The 17,198-nt window shown below is 42.0% G+C and overlaps 1 protein-coding gene across 2 annotated transcripts; it reads left to right on the forward strand.

Annotated features, from left to right (window-relative positions):
- The first annotated feature begins 280 nt into the window (after positions 1 to 280).
- LOC121926228 (acetylserotonin O-methyltransferase-like) lies at positions 281 to 14,608 on the forward strand. Of its 2 annotated transcripts, XM_042459018.1 has the most exons (8): positions 281 to 460; positions 5,109 to 5,283; positions 5,421 to 5,550; positions 7,119 to 7,187; positions 7,581 to 7,699; positions 8,927 to 9,067; positions 9,485 to 9,607; positions 13,307 to 14,606. In XM_042459018.1, exons 1-8 carry the CDS (start codon positions 389 to 391, stop codon positions 13,513 to 13,515), a joined length of 1,038 nt encoding a protein of 345 aa, XP_042314952.1. In that variant the 5' UTR covers positions 281 to 388; the 3' UTR covers positions 13,516 to 14,606. The 2 variants fall into 2 exon arrangements, with proteins under 2 accessions (XP_042314952.1, XP_042314953.1); XM_042459019.1 differs by lacking the exon at positions 8,927 to 9,067 and having other exon boundaries at positions 13,307 to 14,608.
- Positions 14,609 to 17,198: the final 2,590 nt, after the last annotated feature.

Consider the following 17,198-nt stretch of genomic DNA (forward strand, 5'->3'; position numbering starts at 1 on the left):
CTTTAGAGAAAAGGGCAAGAAAGAGACGGAATTGGATGGTACTGGGTTAATGTGTGCTGTTGCCCTCTCCCTATCTCATTAGGTCTGAGCAGGTAAACTACTGAAATGCTTGGATGAGTTATTTGTGTTGATAAGTTATCTTTGGATGAGTTAGCAGATCCAAAATCAAATAGTTAACTCACTATTAAATAGTTAATAGTTAACTTAAAAGCCCTCTGTGTTTTGCAAAATGTCACTAAAAATGTTGCAAAAGCAACATTTCGCAAATACTGCTTAGTGATAGGATAAGATCAGTCTTCCTTGGGGCACTGAAGAGAAATCCTCTGCTTCTAGAAGTATCCTTGAAATTCAGCAAAGGAGAATTTGCCTATTAGAGTAGTGAAGAAGAATGGATTCTGCAGAAGAGAATGAAATGCTTAAACTCTTATTTCAGTATCAGCATGGATTTATCATATCAAAGGTGAGATCAATATATCATATTAATTCAAATATTAAACCTTCAACAACTTTCAAACCTTCACCCTTCTAATGAACAAGTGGTATCAAAATTGCCTGTCTTTTTTGTTTGCATTAATAGCAGATTATCTCTCATTGTAATCTGTGATAGTTTTGAATATGGCAGGTTACAAATCGCCTGTTTGGGGTGGGCTGCAACCACCCCTTTCCCCGCTGTATCGGGGCCTCAGTGTCCAGAGCGGCAGCTGCTGAGGCCCCGATCCACTGCTTTTCGGGCTGTGGGGAAGTGGCAAAATGCCCCTTCCCCTCAGCCTGAAAAGGGGTGTCCCTGGGGCTTCAAGCCCCAAGGACACCCCGCGGCGGCAGGGAGGAGGAGGAAGGGGACGATTGGTCCCTTTCTTCTTTGGTCTGCTGGGCGCAGCCGTGTGAAGGCTGCCCCCAGTGGACCAAACCAGGAAGGAGCTCCGAAACGGAGCTCCTTCCTGCTCCGCGCTAAGGGCGCACTAAATATAAATATATAAATATAAATATATAAAGGCGGCGCGGCCGTGATGTCCTCATGGCGGCAGCCGTGTGGAACGGCCGCCGCCATTTTGTGCGTGCAGAGAAGCACCGCCCCTTTCTAACCCTAGTATGCGCTCTGCGTGTACTTTCTAGCCCATCTGTAACGGGCCTCTGTTTTTGTTTTGACAAGTAATATGGGAATGATGCAAGCAACATCACAAATGAGCCAGTTATATTAAACTGCACTTTATAAAGATTTTACAAAATATGCATCCCACTTAAATTTTTCTCACTTCTTCATGATAGGCATATTTAAAGGCTATTGCTTCCCCTTTCCTATTCTGATAAAGAAATTCAATCAATGAAAATGAGATGCAATTCCTGCCAACTTTGAACAGTTGGTTCTTCCAGAGAGAAGAACTAGCTGTTGGGAGTGGCCAGGGAAAAGGCCCCATTCCTTCCCAGTGAGAAAAAGTGTATTCTTGGGATGTGTAAAATTGGTGTGTGCATTCTACAAATAAGAATGAGTTATGGTTGTTAATCTCCATCATAAAAATGGAGAATTTGGCATCTATAATGACACCCATTGAGCTCTGGATGTCCCCATTATTTATTTGACTTATATGGCAGCAAGAAGAAAACCCATATTCCAGAATAGCTGTGTGGAGTAACCAGTGTATCTTCATGGATGGGTGCACTGCATAGTAGTGAATGAAAGGTTCAGGGGCATCTCAAACTAATATTGCACCTTTGGCCATTCTCCTGTCAACTTTTCATAAAGTTCAACAAAATGTCCAGGTTAAAGGAGTATCTTGAAGGTGACATGACAGTGAGTGAGAAGAGATATTAATCCGTTGCACAGCCCAGAGTGACATAGCCCACCTCTCTTCAAGACTCCTCAAACCCTGTTTTACCTTTATAGCTCAGTCAGTAGGAACATTATGGAATGAAGACAGTACATTTAAAGGCATATCTGACAGATTCTGTCAAGACCAGAGTTTGGCCCTCCTGGTCAGACTAGCCAACAGTCAATGAAACCAGGGTTACCTAGAATTATCACAAAACTATACAGCAGCAATTAAAATGCTATGTTGTTCTTTGTTGCGTGACTTCAAGTCATTTCTAACCTATGGCAATCCTAAGGCAAAACTTTCACAGGGTTTTGTGGTATGATTTGTTCCAAGGGAATTTGCCATTGCCTTCCTCTAGAGCAGAGAGGATTTAACTTTCCCAAGATCACCCAGTGAGTTTTCATGGGTGAGTGAGTTCAAACCCTGGTCTCCCCGAGTCACACTCAAACCACTATACCATGCTGGCTTACCTAAAGCTATGACAATCATATAAAATGACCCATAATGAGCAAGCACTATTTCTAAACTGTACAGGTCACACTAGTTCCTTGCAATTCTCACTGGTGTTCTAACTGGCATCTTCAGCAGCAGCAGCAAACAGTACAGTAATTTCTCCTTGGGCTCAGGTCCCATGGATTTTGCCATCCGCAGAGGTGAGGGTGCGAAATGGAACCCCCACAGATTTGTCAACAATATCTTATTTCTTACATGTCAAGATATCTGAGGACATGGTCAGAATACACTGTATATGTTTGATACTACTTAACTGCCATTGCTCTCTGTAATAGGACCCTGCTGTTTGCAGTTTGGGAGATTCTAAGAGCTTATAACATTATCCATGGTAAAGCAGACTTCCCTTTGGCATGGCTTTACCTTACTTTATGGTCCCTTTCTGGCCTTAACTCTGACCTTAACTCTTCAGAAACCTTAAATCTGCATTTAAGTGAGCTTAGAACTCTATATTAGAGAGCGCCTGTGGAGGACAGTGGGCCAGGCTGTTCTTCTTGTAAGATGGTCTTCAGATATTTGGGACTTCAATTCCCAGAGTTCCTGACTATTGGCCATGCTGGATGGGCCTTCTAGGAGCTGACGTTCAAAACATCTAGAGGACCAAAAGTTGATAAGAACTGAATTAAAAATCTCTAGCAGAAACTTCTTAGGACTTTCCAAACTACAAACAGCAGGATCCTATAAGACAGAGCAATGATAGTTAAGTAGCATCAGACTGTAATAGTTGTGCAGTGTTTGTAGACTCTGTGTCTCTTGAGCCTCATAAGTATCCCTTTAAAAATGTATTTTCAATATCCTATTTGATTATTTTTGCCCTGCATGCCACTTGAAGCCAAAAATATATATTTTTAAATGCATGAAGGCAGAAGCTGAAAACTCAGACTAGCCCCTCAACACATACATTTAGGTGTGGAGCTATAAGGGAAATCCTGAAACTGCCAGAAAGGAAACACACAAATACAAGGGATGTGGATCAAAGGAGGCATTGTCCTTTGGGGGCGTTTCCACTTGGCAGATAAAACGGATTATATTGGTGCAATTCTGATTCGGATTATGGGAATAATTCAATTTTTTTCCATCGTTTCCATTACCAAAAGGGGCAAATTACCTCGATTCATTTAGACCCTGTTTTCGTTCCCATTTATTTTAAATTGCTTTATTTTAAAATGGATTAACTTGTTCCCCGTCCCCATTTGTGTCCACAAGCTGTCAACGAAGCGCATAAGCTTCAGACGTCACAAGTCTAGGTTTTTTTAATTTTTAGGGCAGCCAATGAAAATTGGCTGCATCCAAGGCTCTTCTGTTGTGTATCCCCAGACTAGAAGGAGGCTTGGCAAATCAGATCAAGGAGGAGAAGCCAGTGGGCTTCATTATTGGGGAGAGAATCTTTGGGGAAGAGAGAAAATAAGGCTCGATATCCCCCCCCCGATCCTGGGCATCCAGGCTCTCCATTCCCCAAAATCGCTTTGCCTCCCCCATTGCTCCCTGGGATGTCTGGGGGGCGATCAAGCAGGTATGTACTGCAAAGCCCATCTGCTGCTCAGGCACTCAGGCAGAGGTGAAAAAAGAAAAAATAATAGTTTAAAATGGTGTTCAATGGCTCTTCTCATACATCGTTCTATGAATGAGGAGCAGAGGGGAGGTTGCAATCCACTGGGGGAAAGTCTATGCGAAATGAAAATGGCGCTGGCAATGCAGAAAGAGAACAAAGAGGGTGACACCCCCAGGCCAGCCCCTTAAGCGCTGCTCCTCCCATCTCCAGGTTCCTGAATCAGACACCCTTTCGTTCCCATTTGGATACCGCGAATCGTACTCCGCTTTCAAAAATAACCCGCGTTATAAACTACTATTTTTTTAAACCGGTTTATAGGAGTCTAATTCGAATTATACGATATAATTCAATTTTAAATCGAATCGCAGTGGAAACGATTCCGGGCATTGAGGAACTAATTCGGGCATCAGTGGGAACAACACCTCTTAATTCGCTTCATGATCCGCTTTATAGGCAAGTGGGAACGCGCCCCTTGAGTCACTTCATAGCAAGGAGGGATGGACATTGGACAAACTTTATTAGAAACATACAGTATATATAAGCCCAAGTATTACTCAACAACTATTCTAATTATGCATACCTTAACTTAGGCCCGTTACAAATGGGCATAAAGTCCGTGCTCTGTGCATACTAGGGTTAGAAAGGAGCGTCACTTCCGGACGCCCCTAAGCCTAGTACGCGTGGAGCACGTACAAAATGGCGGCGCCCTATACAGATGGGCGCCACCATTTTGACGTCGCGGACGCTTAGCGCTTCTTTTTTGCAGCTGCTGGGGCTCCTCAGCGGCGCTAATGACGGTGCCGACAGACCGACGCTTTCAGGTGGTCTGTAATGCGCCTAACAGAATTTTCTGCTAGAGATTTTCAGTTCTTATCAACTTTTGGTCCTTTTACCTTGCTAAACTTGCTAATATTTAAGGGGTTATCTCGTTTACATGCTTCAGCCTGCAACAACAAGGTATCCTTGTGGTCGAAACATCTGGTTACACATCTTCCTCCCTCCCAGGGGGGCTAATCAGTAACATCCCTCTTCTCTTTCAGAATTTAACAATACAGTAGTAACAGTTAGCACATTCCAGAAGCTAGTACACTAAAAATTGGTTCCTAAATGCAAAAATGGCATAGCTTAGTCAAAGCAGAAGATATAGTACAGGCTTAAGTCTTACAGTGTAGCAAAAATAATATTCTTAACTGCAAATTATCTGAACCTTTTGCACATTACACTTTTGTTTCCAGATTATGTTTACTGCCTGTGAGTTGGGAATATTTGATCTCCTTTTGGAGTCCAGAGACACTCTGAGCTCTGCAGCTATTGCTGCACGCCTGGGCACGAGCCACATGGGAATGAAGAGGCTACTGGAAGCCTGTGTGGGTTTAAAGTTACTAAAAATGGAAAGGAAGAGCAATGAAGGTAACCATATCAGAAGGAGGAAACAACTTGGGTTGCCTCTTAGCAATATGCTGCATTCAATTATGATTTGTCAGCTATGTGTTATCCTATTTCTCTCACAGTTTTACAACAGAATGTTTTGTTTTCTTTATTTTAAGGCTTTTATGGAAACACAGATCTTGGCAACCTCTGCCTTGCCAAATCAAGCCCAAAGTCCCAGTATTATTACATGAAGTTCTACTCTGAGTTCACCTATCCAAATTTCCAATACTTGGCTGATGCTGTCAGGTAAAGAATAAACAAAAGCATATCAGGGAGATTGGACTGGTAGATTTTATTTTCTGAAACAGATGGATGTCTTGCCACATTTGGTTTAAAGCTGCCACACTTTGTTCAATCAAAAAAGTTGTATTTCTGGGTCCCCCATCTTTTGGTTCTTCTGCTTTTTAAAAAAAAATACTGAAAATATGTCAGTGAGCAAAGAAGCTGAATAGTAGCATAGTCTCTGCAGATGTGAATTGTTTTGAGCACTACTCTGTTCTTCTAAAAGACATTGAAATATTGAACAATGAACATCTAAGAAAGGAAACATCTTCACTATCATCCTCTGATGGGTCCCTTTATATCAGTCAATTTGTAGTTAATTATTTAATCAATGAAATAATACTTTCTGGCTCTCTCTGTGTGAACAGTGCCTTCAGTACTGTTAAGTAGTTTTTAATACATACATTCTGAGACTAATATTCATAATTCACAACCAGCATTGCTGATTTGGGGCCTAACTTTTATGCCAATCATTTCCTTATTTAGCTTAAGCTGATGCTAAAAATAATTGGAATATACTTCTCCCTCTGCATTCGTGGACTTAACATTCGCGGTTTTGATCATTCATGAATGTTACGCTCACAGGCATGCACTCCTCCTCCTTTCCCTCCAGCTTTTCTCTGTAGGGAAAAAAAGGCCCGGGAGGGAGGGAGCTGCCAGGAAGAGTGTGCACTTGTGCCTCTTTCTCCTGCTCTCCCGTCCCTTTAGCTGGCTTCCCAAAGCCAGTTAAAGGCAGGGAAGGGCAAGGGAAAGAGCAGAGTAGGTGTGCACCTGTTCCTTCCCCCTGTCCCATGACGTTAACTGTACCCCAGAGTCAGTTAAAGGCAGGGGAGGGCAGGGGAAAGAGGGGAGCAGGTGTGCACCAGTTCCTTTCTCCCCCATCTCATGCCTTTAACTGTCCCCCAGAGCCAATTAAAAGCAGGGGAAGAACTGAGCAAGCTCCTTCTGGCCCCTCCCATGTTTTGGACAGCTGTCCCATGCATCAGAGGGAAGGTTGGAGGATCTCACCTTATTAGTGGATTTTCCACATTTGTGGGGGTCTTGTTCCCCTAACCCCTGCAAATGTGGAGGGACGACTGTACTTCTTAGTATTCAGCACTACTTAGTAGTAAAGTATTACACAATGGCCCAGATCCTGTCAACTGGTTGTACATTGTAATATTACAATAGTGTAGAAGTATGCTGGATCACATAACTGCATAATTTTCACATAGTTGTGCATGTTTGTTACTGGATCAGTGAGGTGAAGGGAATTTGGCATAATTTTCATGTAATTAAACTAAGGCCTGTTACAGACTGCCAAAATAAAGCTGCTTCAGGTCTCTTTGGAGGTATGCTATTTAAATGATGCATGGGTCCTAAGAGTCTGGAGGTCGTGCCAAAGCCACACTCCATTCCTAAGCACTGGACTGCAGCTTTGGTGCAGCTTCTGGATTCTTAGGATGCATGCATCATTTAAACAGCATACCTCCAGAGAGACCCGAAGCAGCTTTATTTTGGCAGTCTGTAACAGGCCCATGGATCTTTTTCAGGGAAGGAAAACCCCAGGTTCAACCAGCGTATGTCACTCCAGCAAAAGACATTTTTGCGTCAATGTACAGGTACTGTAGGATTATTATTTTTTGGATTTGTTGAATATATCTCAAGATGTTTCCTATCAGGTGATATACTTCTTGTGTGATGTTGAAAACACATGCTTTTTAGTCATACTTCCAGTATGTGTTCCCTCCTTGATGTGGTTTTCCCACTTTCCATGATCTCTGTGGTGACACGGGGGGGGGGGGGGGGGGGTTAGAACATGCCAAACTGGCCAAACATAGTTAATTTTTTTACTTTTTTTAAAAAAAGAACATCCTTTAATGTCTGAAATGAGATTGCAAGCAACCATGCTCATTTGTCAATGGTATTCCCGTTTTGCAAAGGCCAGCTGTATTTCAGACTTTGTACACAGCTGTCCTTTCTGCTTGTCTTCCATTTTAATGTTTAATTCTTAGTTCAGATGAAGGGGTGCAAAGATTCTCCAATGCCATGGATTCTGCCTGGAGTCTATATGGTCAGGAAATGATGTCTGCATTTGATCTTTCTTGTTTCCCTGTCGTTTGTGATCTGGGAGGTATGTACCGGAAATTCTCAGCTACCTTCCTTTCTTTGAAATTTGAAATCCTATGGAATAGAGGGATGGCCTCTCAGGTTGCCTTTCATCTCTGTGATCATAATAGTAGTAGTAAATGCACCCACCCCAATATTACTCTAAATTCTTCCATTATATTAATGGAGGAAATTCCATTGATCAGGTAGATCCTAGAATCATAGAGCTGGAAAAGCCCTCAAGGGTGATCATGTTAGAACATCTTATTAAAGAGTTAATTTATCACTATTAATATTGAGATTGTATTGAGAAATACAAATTAATTACTTTCTTTTTACCATTTCACTACTTTTTTCAATATAGTCCAGCCATATTAAATCTAGTAAGAGAAAACATCTTTTGGAATTAACACAAGCAACCGAAATAAGCTTTTAAGTTTATACTCTAAGGTTTTCTTTATGGTTGCTATAAGGTTTGTGATAGGATCACTTTAGGGTCTCCATAAGCTGGAAGGTATACAACAACTAGGTATAGTTTGCATATGGATAGTTTGCATATGGATTCCTTGGTAGCAGATCTTTGAAATAAAGACTCAACATGATCTTTAGTGGATTTTTCAAGAGTCACTACTGCTAGTAGAGCTATATGTTTTTACTCCAAATCATCTATAAACTAAGTCTTGCACTATTAAATCCTCAGATGCTAACACAGGCGGGATACAAACCGCCATATAGTACGTATAGGATACGTACTAGGGTTAGGAAGGGGCGGTGCTTCCGCACCCCCCTAACCCTAGTACGTATCCTATACGTAAAAGATGGTGGCGCCCCTTCTACATGGGCGCCGCCATCTTTACGTACTGGACGCATAGCGTCCAGACGTGTCGCGGCGCCTATGACGTCGCGAGTCTGCGCCAGGCGCCTCATGACGTCATAGAGGCGCCGCAAAAAGAAGCTCCGAAATGGAGCTTCTTTTTTGCTCCGCGCGGGAGCCGCGCGGTTTGGCTGCTGCGGCTCCTGCACAGAGCAAATGGCGGCGGTGGGGAAGCGCCGCAAAGCGGCGGTTTGTATCCCGCCACAGTGAACATCTCGGTTTGACAATACTGTGAAATGATTGCATAGCAACCACCTCCTCTGCATTGCTGAAATTTTCTACCAAAAAAAATTGTTTAGGAAAACATTTCAAATGCAGTGTGTGTGTGTGTGTGTGTATTCCTATATGTATTCATTTCCATTTTGTTCTTTCTTTAAGGAGGAAGTGGTGCTTTAGCCAAAGAGTATATTTCATTGTACCCAAATGCTACTGTGACCATTTTTGACTTACCAAAAGTAGTGAAAACAGCAAAGAAGCAGTTTGTGAGTTCAGAAGAATGCAAGATTTCTTTCCAGGATGGTAAAACATGGTTTGTTCTAAAATCATAACCTTTTTCGTTAATGTTTGCCTTCAGAAGCCAGACAGCCATGAATACTGTATGAAGGTCCAGTAGAAAGCAATGTATATTTTATTATAGCCTAGGTAAATCTTCCAGTTAGGTAGAGTGAGGCAACAGGTGCTGGGAGAAAACAGTAGCAAATCCATGTGTGCCACATAGCATGTTGTGTGAATCCCTAAGGGCACAGGTGGACACTATCCTTTCAACAGTGCTGATGTAACATTCACTTGGCAAAACAACAAGCTTTTGTATGTGAAATGGCATGAGGGATCCATCCTTCTAAGGCATAAAGAAAGTTTGGACTCACCCTAATTTCCAAAAGGTAGAAATTAAGACAAAATGCTTAATTAAACAGATCTTTGCCTATTTCATTGCAGGTGACTTTTTTAAAGATCCAGTTCCTGAAGCAGACCTCTATATTTTGGCTAGGATCTTTCATGACTGGGATGATAATACCTGTATGCAACTGCTAACTAAAGTGCACAAGGCCTGCAAACCTGGTATGTGTGCTTAGTTGATAGGCGATATGGTCTTTATAGCTGGACAAGCAAGCACTTTTGGGCTTACTGTATGCATTATCTTGTAAAGTGCTGACAGGAACATCAAGGGACTTATAAAGGTTTGAGAAACAGCATGCATTAAGGTTCTGTTGAAACTGGTATCCACCGGAAATAGCAGCAATAATCCAGAGTTTTAGGCATAATTATTTCCCAAACTTACATGAAGGCAGCAGAAATTGAACTTGGGACCTTTTGCATTCCAAATATGTACTCTGCCACTGAGCTACTCCATCCCCAATAGATTATTTGTTGTTTTTGTTGTTGTCCTCCAGAGGCTTCTTTCCATTTTTCTAATATATTTAATGCTTCGAGTGAATACAAGGCTCTTCAGACTTTTTGTGTCAGATGATTATTAAGTCATGGGCATTCTTGTCTCAGCAATATCAGCTAATCAGTCATACTTGGAAGAAAGTTTGCATCATCTAAATTGGGGTGGGATCAGATTATTATGTAATGAGTGTCAGGGATGATGGGAGTTGTGGCTCTTCACCTGGCCTGGAACTCACCACCTGGTTGTGTACCACGCTGACCAGTTTTGGCCAGTTGTTGTATCTTTGCAAGAGTTGCAGAGATCAGGCTGAAGACCCCAACAAACTCTCCAAGCCTTCTCACTCTTGCTTCCACAGAAGTCTTCACCCTTCTTCACCAGGGTCCTGCTGGTTCTTGTAGCTTCACCCAAGACACCAGACAACTCAGTAGTCTTATATAAAAGATCTACTTTAATCTACTATATACACAGCTCCAAACAATACTCAACTCCTCACTCTCCAATACAACTACAACCCACAAAATGCACTGGGATCCATAGTCATTATTATAACCAAAGCATGGCACCACCTACTGTGGTCTGTTTCCACCCAGTAGGCGTGTACATTATTCCCATTGGTTCTCCTTGTTCATCCCACAATTAATGATTTCATCATCTCAGCCTTGACCACTTAACAATTGTCAGGTGTGTCCAATTATCCACTATGCATTTCTTGTCCTTGGCACTCAGGACCTGTTAATTGCTTTACCATTCACACCTGTGTGGTTCTCTATTGGCTTCTGCTGAGTCATTCTGACTTTCACATACAAGTTTTATTTCTCTTACTGTATGTCCCATGTTGCTTTTTCCTTAACAATGAGAATCAATTAAGATAAGAGTGAGCAAACTATAGCACTCCAGATGTTGTTGGGTGGCAGTTCTCATCAGCTACAACCAGCATAGCCAATGGTGGGGAATGCTATGAGTTGCAATCTATCATCATAGGGGGTGCACCTTGCCTACCCTACATTATGGAAATCTTTGGCTCAGTCATTAACCAGAAAGTAGACTGCAGTCAATAAATCAGAAGAATCAGTCAAGAAATCAGAAGAAGACTAGGACTTGGAAGGGCAGCTATGAAGGAACTAGATAAAATCCTGAAGTGTAAAGGTATATCATTGAATTCTGAAGTTAAGATTGTCCATGGCATTTCTATGTATAGTTGTGAAAACTGGACAGTGAAGAAAGCAAATAGAAAGAAAATCAACTCATTTGAAATGTGGGTCTGGAGAAGATTTCTTTGAATACTGTTGACTGCTAAAAAGACAAATAAATGGGCGCTAGAGTAAATCAAACCTGAACTCTCCCTAGAAACCAGGATGACTAAACTGAGACTGTCATACTCTGGTCATATCATGAGAAGACACAACTCACTAGAAAAGGCAATAATGCTTGGGTAGATAGAAGGCAGTAGGAAGAGGAAGACCCCATTACAAGTAGATAAATAGCCACAACCTTGAGTCTGCAAGGTCTGAGCAAGGCTGCTGATGATAGGACAATTCGGCGGATTGTCATTCACAGGATTATTATTATTATTAATTTATAATCCACTCTTCAGCCAAAAGGCTATAAGAAAGGCTTACAAATTGTTAATTAGACATTAGATTGCCCTGATCAGGGTCTCCAATTCATAGGGTTGCTGACTTCTTGACACTTAACATCAACAACAAAGGCTAATTACCAGAATACTTTTTTTTTTGTTATGGGGATATTATTGGTTATTTTCTCAAGCAGCTAGGCACTGCAGTTTCTGGGAATGTTCTGTTCTTTGGATCTCCTGTAAGAAAGTGGCCATGCTGGCTGGGGGATTCTGGCACTTGTGATCAAAAAGTGTAACTTTCCATGTTCTTACTGAATGGCAAAGAGATATTGACAAATGCGTGTGAGAGACCAAAAATGAAGAATTTGATGCAGAGCTCCTCATCTGCATTTGGCAAGACATGGCCAAGAGGCCAAGAGAAGTTATAGCAGATAGACCTGGGCATATCTAGTATACATTGAGAGAAACAGTGGGAAAAACGACCAGAGGTGAAAGGGCAAAACTTGGCACTGGTTAATGTGTAAATGTGCTCTTGGTGCTACTGTGAGACAGACGTTGTACATATCATGGAGTATGTGTGTATGTGAGAGAGAGAGAGCGAGCAGGGAAATGTTTCTGGTGAGAAACACATAGTGCAGTTAGAAACAGGAAGCAATAATATCTGAAACGGCTATAAAATCTTATGAATGAAGAAGGCATCACACAATAACATCCCCTCCCTCATCTAGAAGCACCACTGGAAGTACCATTTCTTCTTAGTGTTTGACATTTGAGGACTTTCTTTGGTAACTCAGCAGTGTATGCAGTGCATGCCACATTTACTCACTGGCATTACCATGGATGCGTTCTAAATACATTCACTGGCACAACTTGAACTGTAAGGGTGGGGAGTATGTAGAAGAATGGGGAGCTGTAGTCCTTATCTCAAGCTTTGAAAAATTGGTTTGGGGGGCTGTTATATTCTGAATCCCTCATTCAGCATGGCCATTATCATCATCATCATCATCATCATCTTCTTCTTCTTCTTCTTCTTCTTCTTCTTCTTCTTCTTCTTCTTCGTGCCTTCAGGTAATTTCTGACTCATGGCGTCCCTAAGATGAACCTATAATGGGGTTTTCTGGGGATGAGAGTTTGTGACTTGCCTAAGGCCACATTAGATTTCCATGGCCAAGCAAAGAACTGAACTCTGGTTTCCAGAGTCGTATTCCAATACTCAAGCCACTACACCACACTGGCTCTGTGTTGTAGACCTGTGCAAATTGTAGTCTAATAAGTCACTTTTCCATGCTCTGTGCTCTTGGGGCACTTTTTCTGAAATATTATTCTAGGACAGAATTGTTGCCTATATAGCCCATGAAGCTGGAGGGGTTCCATTAACTCTTCTTCACAGCCCAGTTACTTAGCTGTGCTGAAACAGGAAAATGTGGTTGCCCACTAGACACAGAGGACAAATGGCAGTCTGAGTGGAGATCACTGTAGTTGAAGAGGCTTTCCTCATTGTCGCACTGCAATGATGGTGAGACTGAAAGAGAGAAGAGGTTAATTTTTTCCCATTACTGTCTGTTCAGTTGAGGCTGTTGTAGCAAACTGTTTGTGTGTACATGTGCACTGGGCAGCCAAAATGGGATACAGACTTTGGGTCTTAAAAAACATGTGCACTCTTCCAGTAGGGATTATTCAAGTTAGCCTCCTTAGATGACCCACATTTCCACATCCCATGGAAGGGATTATATGCTTAGAACAATAAGGTTATCTTCTTTTTTGTAAATCAACAAAATATGTTTTCAAACAGGTGGCGGACTGTTGTTACTGGAAGTGGCTCTCAATGAAGACAGAAGTGGACCTTTGGAAGCCCATATACGTTCCATCATGATGCTGCTTTTTACTACAGGAAGAGAACGGACTCTCTCTGAGTACAATGCACTTCTCAGTGCAGGTGGCTTCAAGGAGATTCAGTTCAAGAAAAGAAGTTTTTACAGTGCTGTTTTGGGAAGAAAATAATCTTGTCTCTACTCTATTCATGTTCAGCACCTAAAACAGATGGTAAACATATGTCTATCCGTATGTTGTTGGACTCCTGTTCCTATCAGTCTCAGCCTGCCTGATGAGAGATGATGAAAGAAATAAGTTCATCAACATGTAGAATTCCTTAGGTTGCCTGCCCACAAGCCTCTGTAACTTTTCTAAATCTTTTGAAGATTTGTGTAGATTTTGAAGATGTACAGGGATGAGGAAATAGCTCTTGTTCTCAATAATTTCTGTTCAGACATTTCTCTGGCTATTTCTTCCACTTCCTATGGAATCACTGCATACAGTAGTGTTGTTTTTTTTGGGAAGGAGGGAAGGGGGATAATATAGCCTTCTATTACTGTCACTGTTTTAGACTATGTACCATTTGACTTTAACTAAGAAGCTATGACTTTATTTCCCAAAAATCCAGGGATGTAGGCAAGGGGGGGGGTGTTCTTGGGGTCCAGACCCCCTCCTTCCATTAGAAAAATGAATGGTGTGTGCTGCTGCGCTGCCGCACCCAAGCCCCATTATAATGATGGCACTTAGTCTGGACCCCCCTTCCCAAAATCCTGGCAACGTCCCTGAAAAATCCTTTGTCAGCCTTTGGAGAAACTGGGCAAACACAGTTTAGTTATCTTGTTTGAGTCTGAATTGCTTTTAACTCTTCTTCTTGTTTATTCTTCTCTGCAGGCAAATATATTCACCTTAGATTCTTTAAATTGTAAATATCTTTGTTACCATGTGGAATGATACTCAGGCATAGCGCATTACTTCCCTCTTGAGGTCATATAAAGAAATGCACATTATTCTAACAAAAAACACACTCAGATAGTAGGCTGACTGAGGGGTTGTTTAGATGTTTAAATAATCCTGGTAGAATGTGGGTTGAATTGGGAGGGGACTGTCAAAAAACCCCACTTAACCCGCGATACTCGGTCTCAGTTTTTCCTCCGAGTTTTTCCTAAAAGATTCACATTGTTGGCTGTGTGAACCACTGATGTGAATAGACTTGGGACAAAACTCTACGCGCCTTGAATGTGCTTCAAATACATACACATCATCAGCTCCATCTTTGAGTGCTGACACATGGGAGCAACAGAATTCACAGAGATGTGCAGAGATGCAGTTCTGATTTTTTAAAAAAAAAGTGTGAACAACAAAACCAGAATGAGTTAGTGGGATTGTTTGGATAGTCACGCTAAAAAACAACAATGTCTGAATAGGGCCTGAGACTGAATATGTTAGAATTGTCTCTCTGTCTGACATGATGATCCCTCTTGTAGTTGCCACAGTACTGAATATGCAGTTTCACTTTGACACTCTGATCTGGACCACTTTGTTGCTGATACAGGAAACCAGACTGTATCCTTTCCACGAATTCCCAGTAGCCATGTTGGCTGAGGGATTGTGGGAGTTTTTACACCAAAGATGTAACTTTTCCAAGTGCCGGTAGTGGTTAATCATTGTCAACTGGCTAATTTGAATGTCAAGTGTTGTGACTCAACACTCCTGATGTGGCAAGGCTCAAGAGTGCCAGTGAGAAAGAAGCCTGAGGAAGATTTCTGTTTCAGCCTAAATTCCCATGTTGCCTTGTTTTTGTGTGTTTGCAAAATATAGGCAAGTGAGATTGAATTCACTTTTGTTATTAATAAGCGGAATTTGCAACAAAAAGTTTCTGCAAAGAGTGCTCAAGATTCTGGCCTGCTGCCATACTTTTTCCAGGCTGCTCCATTCTGTTTTGTCTTCTTCATGCTCTTCCCCAGTTTTGCCCGAACATTAATTTAGCTTTTTTTTCCACCCGTTTAGCAAGCTCTGTCCCTGTTCATCCATTTTGGTCATCCATTCTCCACACTTAGGTTTGTTTCAAACAGGGACAGAGCTTGCTGAGTGGGGGGGGGAGTGCTACATTAATTTCTACACACGGTTTCCCCTTTGTGCTCCATAAAGATTACCAATTGGAGAATGAGTTTGTTATTAGTGTGTACCAGTGCAGACGAACTCATGGTCCTCCAACTGTGGTTGGAATCCAGCTCATATCCATGGATGATGAGAGTTGCAGTCTAATAGCATCTGGAATTTCCTATCCATAGATGACTTCTCATGCTCAGCTGCATGCAACAATGTGGCTGGGGCAGAGAGAGAAGAGATTTTGGTGATTTTCCAAGTAATATTGGAGGTAAGGCTTAGAAGGTAAAATGCTAGAACACCTGCATTTGCAGGAGTGATAATGCCATCTTCCACCCTGAACAGGCTTTTTGTTTTCCTCTGAGATTATCTGTAGTTAGGTGGCAGGAGAATAAATTTTCCTATCAGCCATATGTTGCTAGGAGTCTTCCATGTTCTAGTGCAAAGTGTTCTGGGGCGATCTGGGCTATATCTGCACTGCAGAAATAAAGCAATTTGATGCCACTTTAATTGGCATGGCTCAGTGCTATGAGACCTTGGGATTTGTAGTTTGTTTTCACACCAGAGTTCTGATAGAGAAGGCTAAATCGCTCACAAAACTACAAATCCCAGAATTCCATAGCATTAGGCTATGGCAGGTAAAGTGTCAAACTGCATTATTTCTGCAGTGCAGATGCGGCCTTGGTCTTCAAGAGGCAATTAAGACTCATTAAGTTTACAAAAGGCATGGTGGGGCTGAGATAACTTTCTAGGACTGTTTTGTTGACTTTGAGCTAAAAATGTTTCTCCCTAGTTTTGGGAAAAGAAACTCCCAAAAACTTTGTGCTACTAGAATCATAGAATCATAGAATCGTAGAGTTGGAAGAGACCACTAGGGCCATCCAGTCCAACCCCCTGCCATGCAGGAAATCCAAATCAAAGCATCCCTGACAGATGGCCATCCAGCCTCTGTTTAAAGACCTCCAAGGAAGGAGACTCTATCACCCTCCGAGGGAGTGCATTCCATTGTCGAACAGCCCTAACTGTCAGGAAGTTCCTCCTAATGTTCAGGTGGAATCTCTTTTCCTGAAGCTTGCATCCATTGTTCCGGGTCCTGTTTTCTGGAGCAGCAGAAAACAAGCTTGCTCCCTCTTCAACATGACTAGTTCTATTCTATTTCAGAACACAATGTATCCTTTTCTTTCCTTTCTGCTCTAACTCCCAAGTACAGGGTGGCTCTCTTTCCCTGCCTTATGTCCTTTTAATATTCACATATACATTAAAGCAGGGGTAGGCAACCTGTGGCCCGCGGGCCGGATGCGGCCCAGCGAGGCCTTGGGACCAGCCCCAGCCCAGTCCTGCCGCTGATTGCCGCTGGGGCCTTTGGCGTCTCGTACAAGGGGCATGGTGGGGCAATTGTCTATAGAAGCCTCAGAAACATTCATTTATCTTAACATTTTTTAAAAAATCAGCAATTTTTTTCACGTGTCCTCCATTTTTTATTTAAAAAGTACCCTCCATTTGAAAATTTTGTCCTACATTTGTCCCGGTTTATTTATTTAATTAATTTTTTTTTTAAAAAATTAATTATTTATTTTTTGGCTTCGGCCCCCCAGTTGTCTGAGGGACAGCAACCCGGCCCCCAGCTCAGAAAGGTTGCCTACCTCTGCATTAAAGCAAGCCACATGCATATGGATCAATGCAGCTGGCTGCAATTTTTGGACTGTCTTTTCAGAAATGACTTTGGGGACTGTCTGCCTACACATCAAAATCCACCACCACTATGA

Source organism: Sceloporus undulatus, chromosome 3 (genome assembly GCF_019175285.1).
Source record: "Sceloporus undulatus isolate JIND9_A2432 ecotype Alabama chromosome 3, SceUnd_v1.1, whole genome shotgun sequence".
Lineage (NCBI taxonomy): Eukaryota > Metazoa > Chordata > Lepidosauria > Squamata > Phrynosomatidae > Sceloporus > Sceloporus undulatus.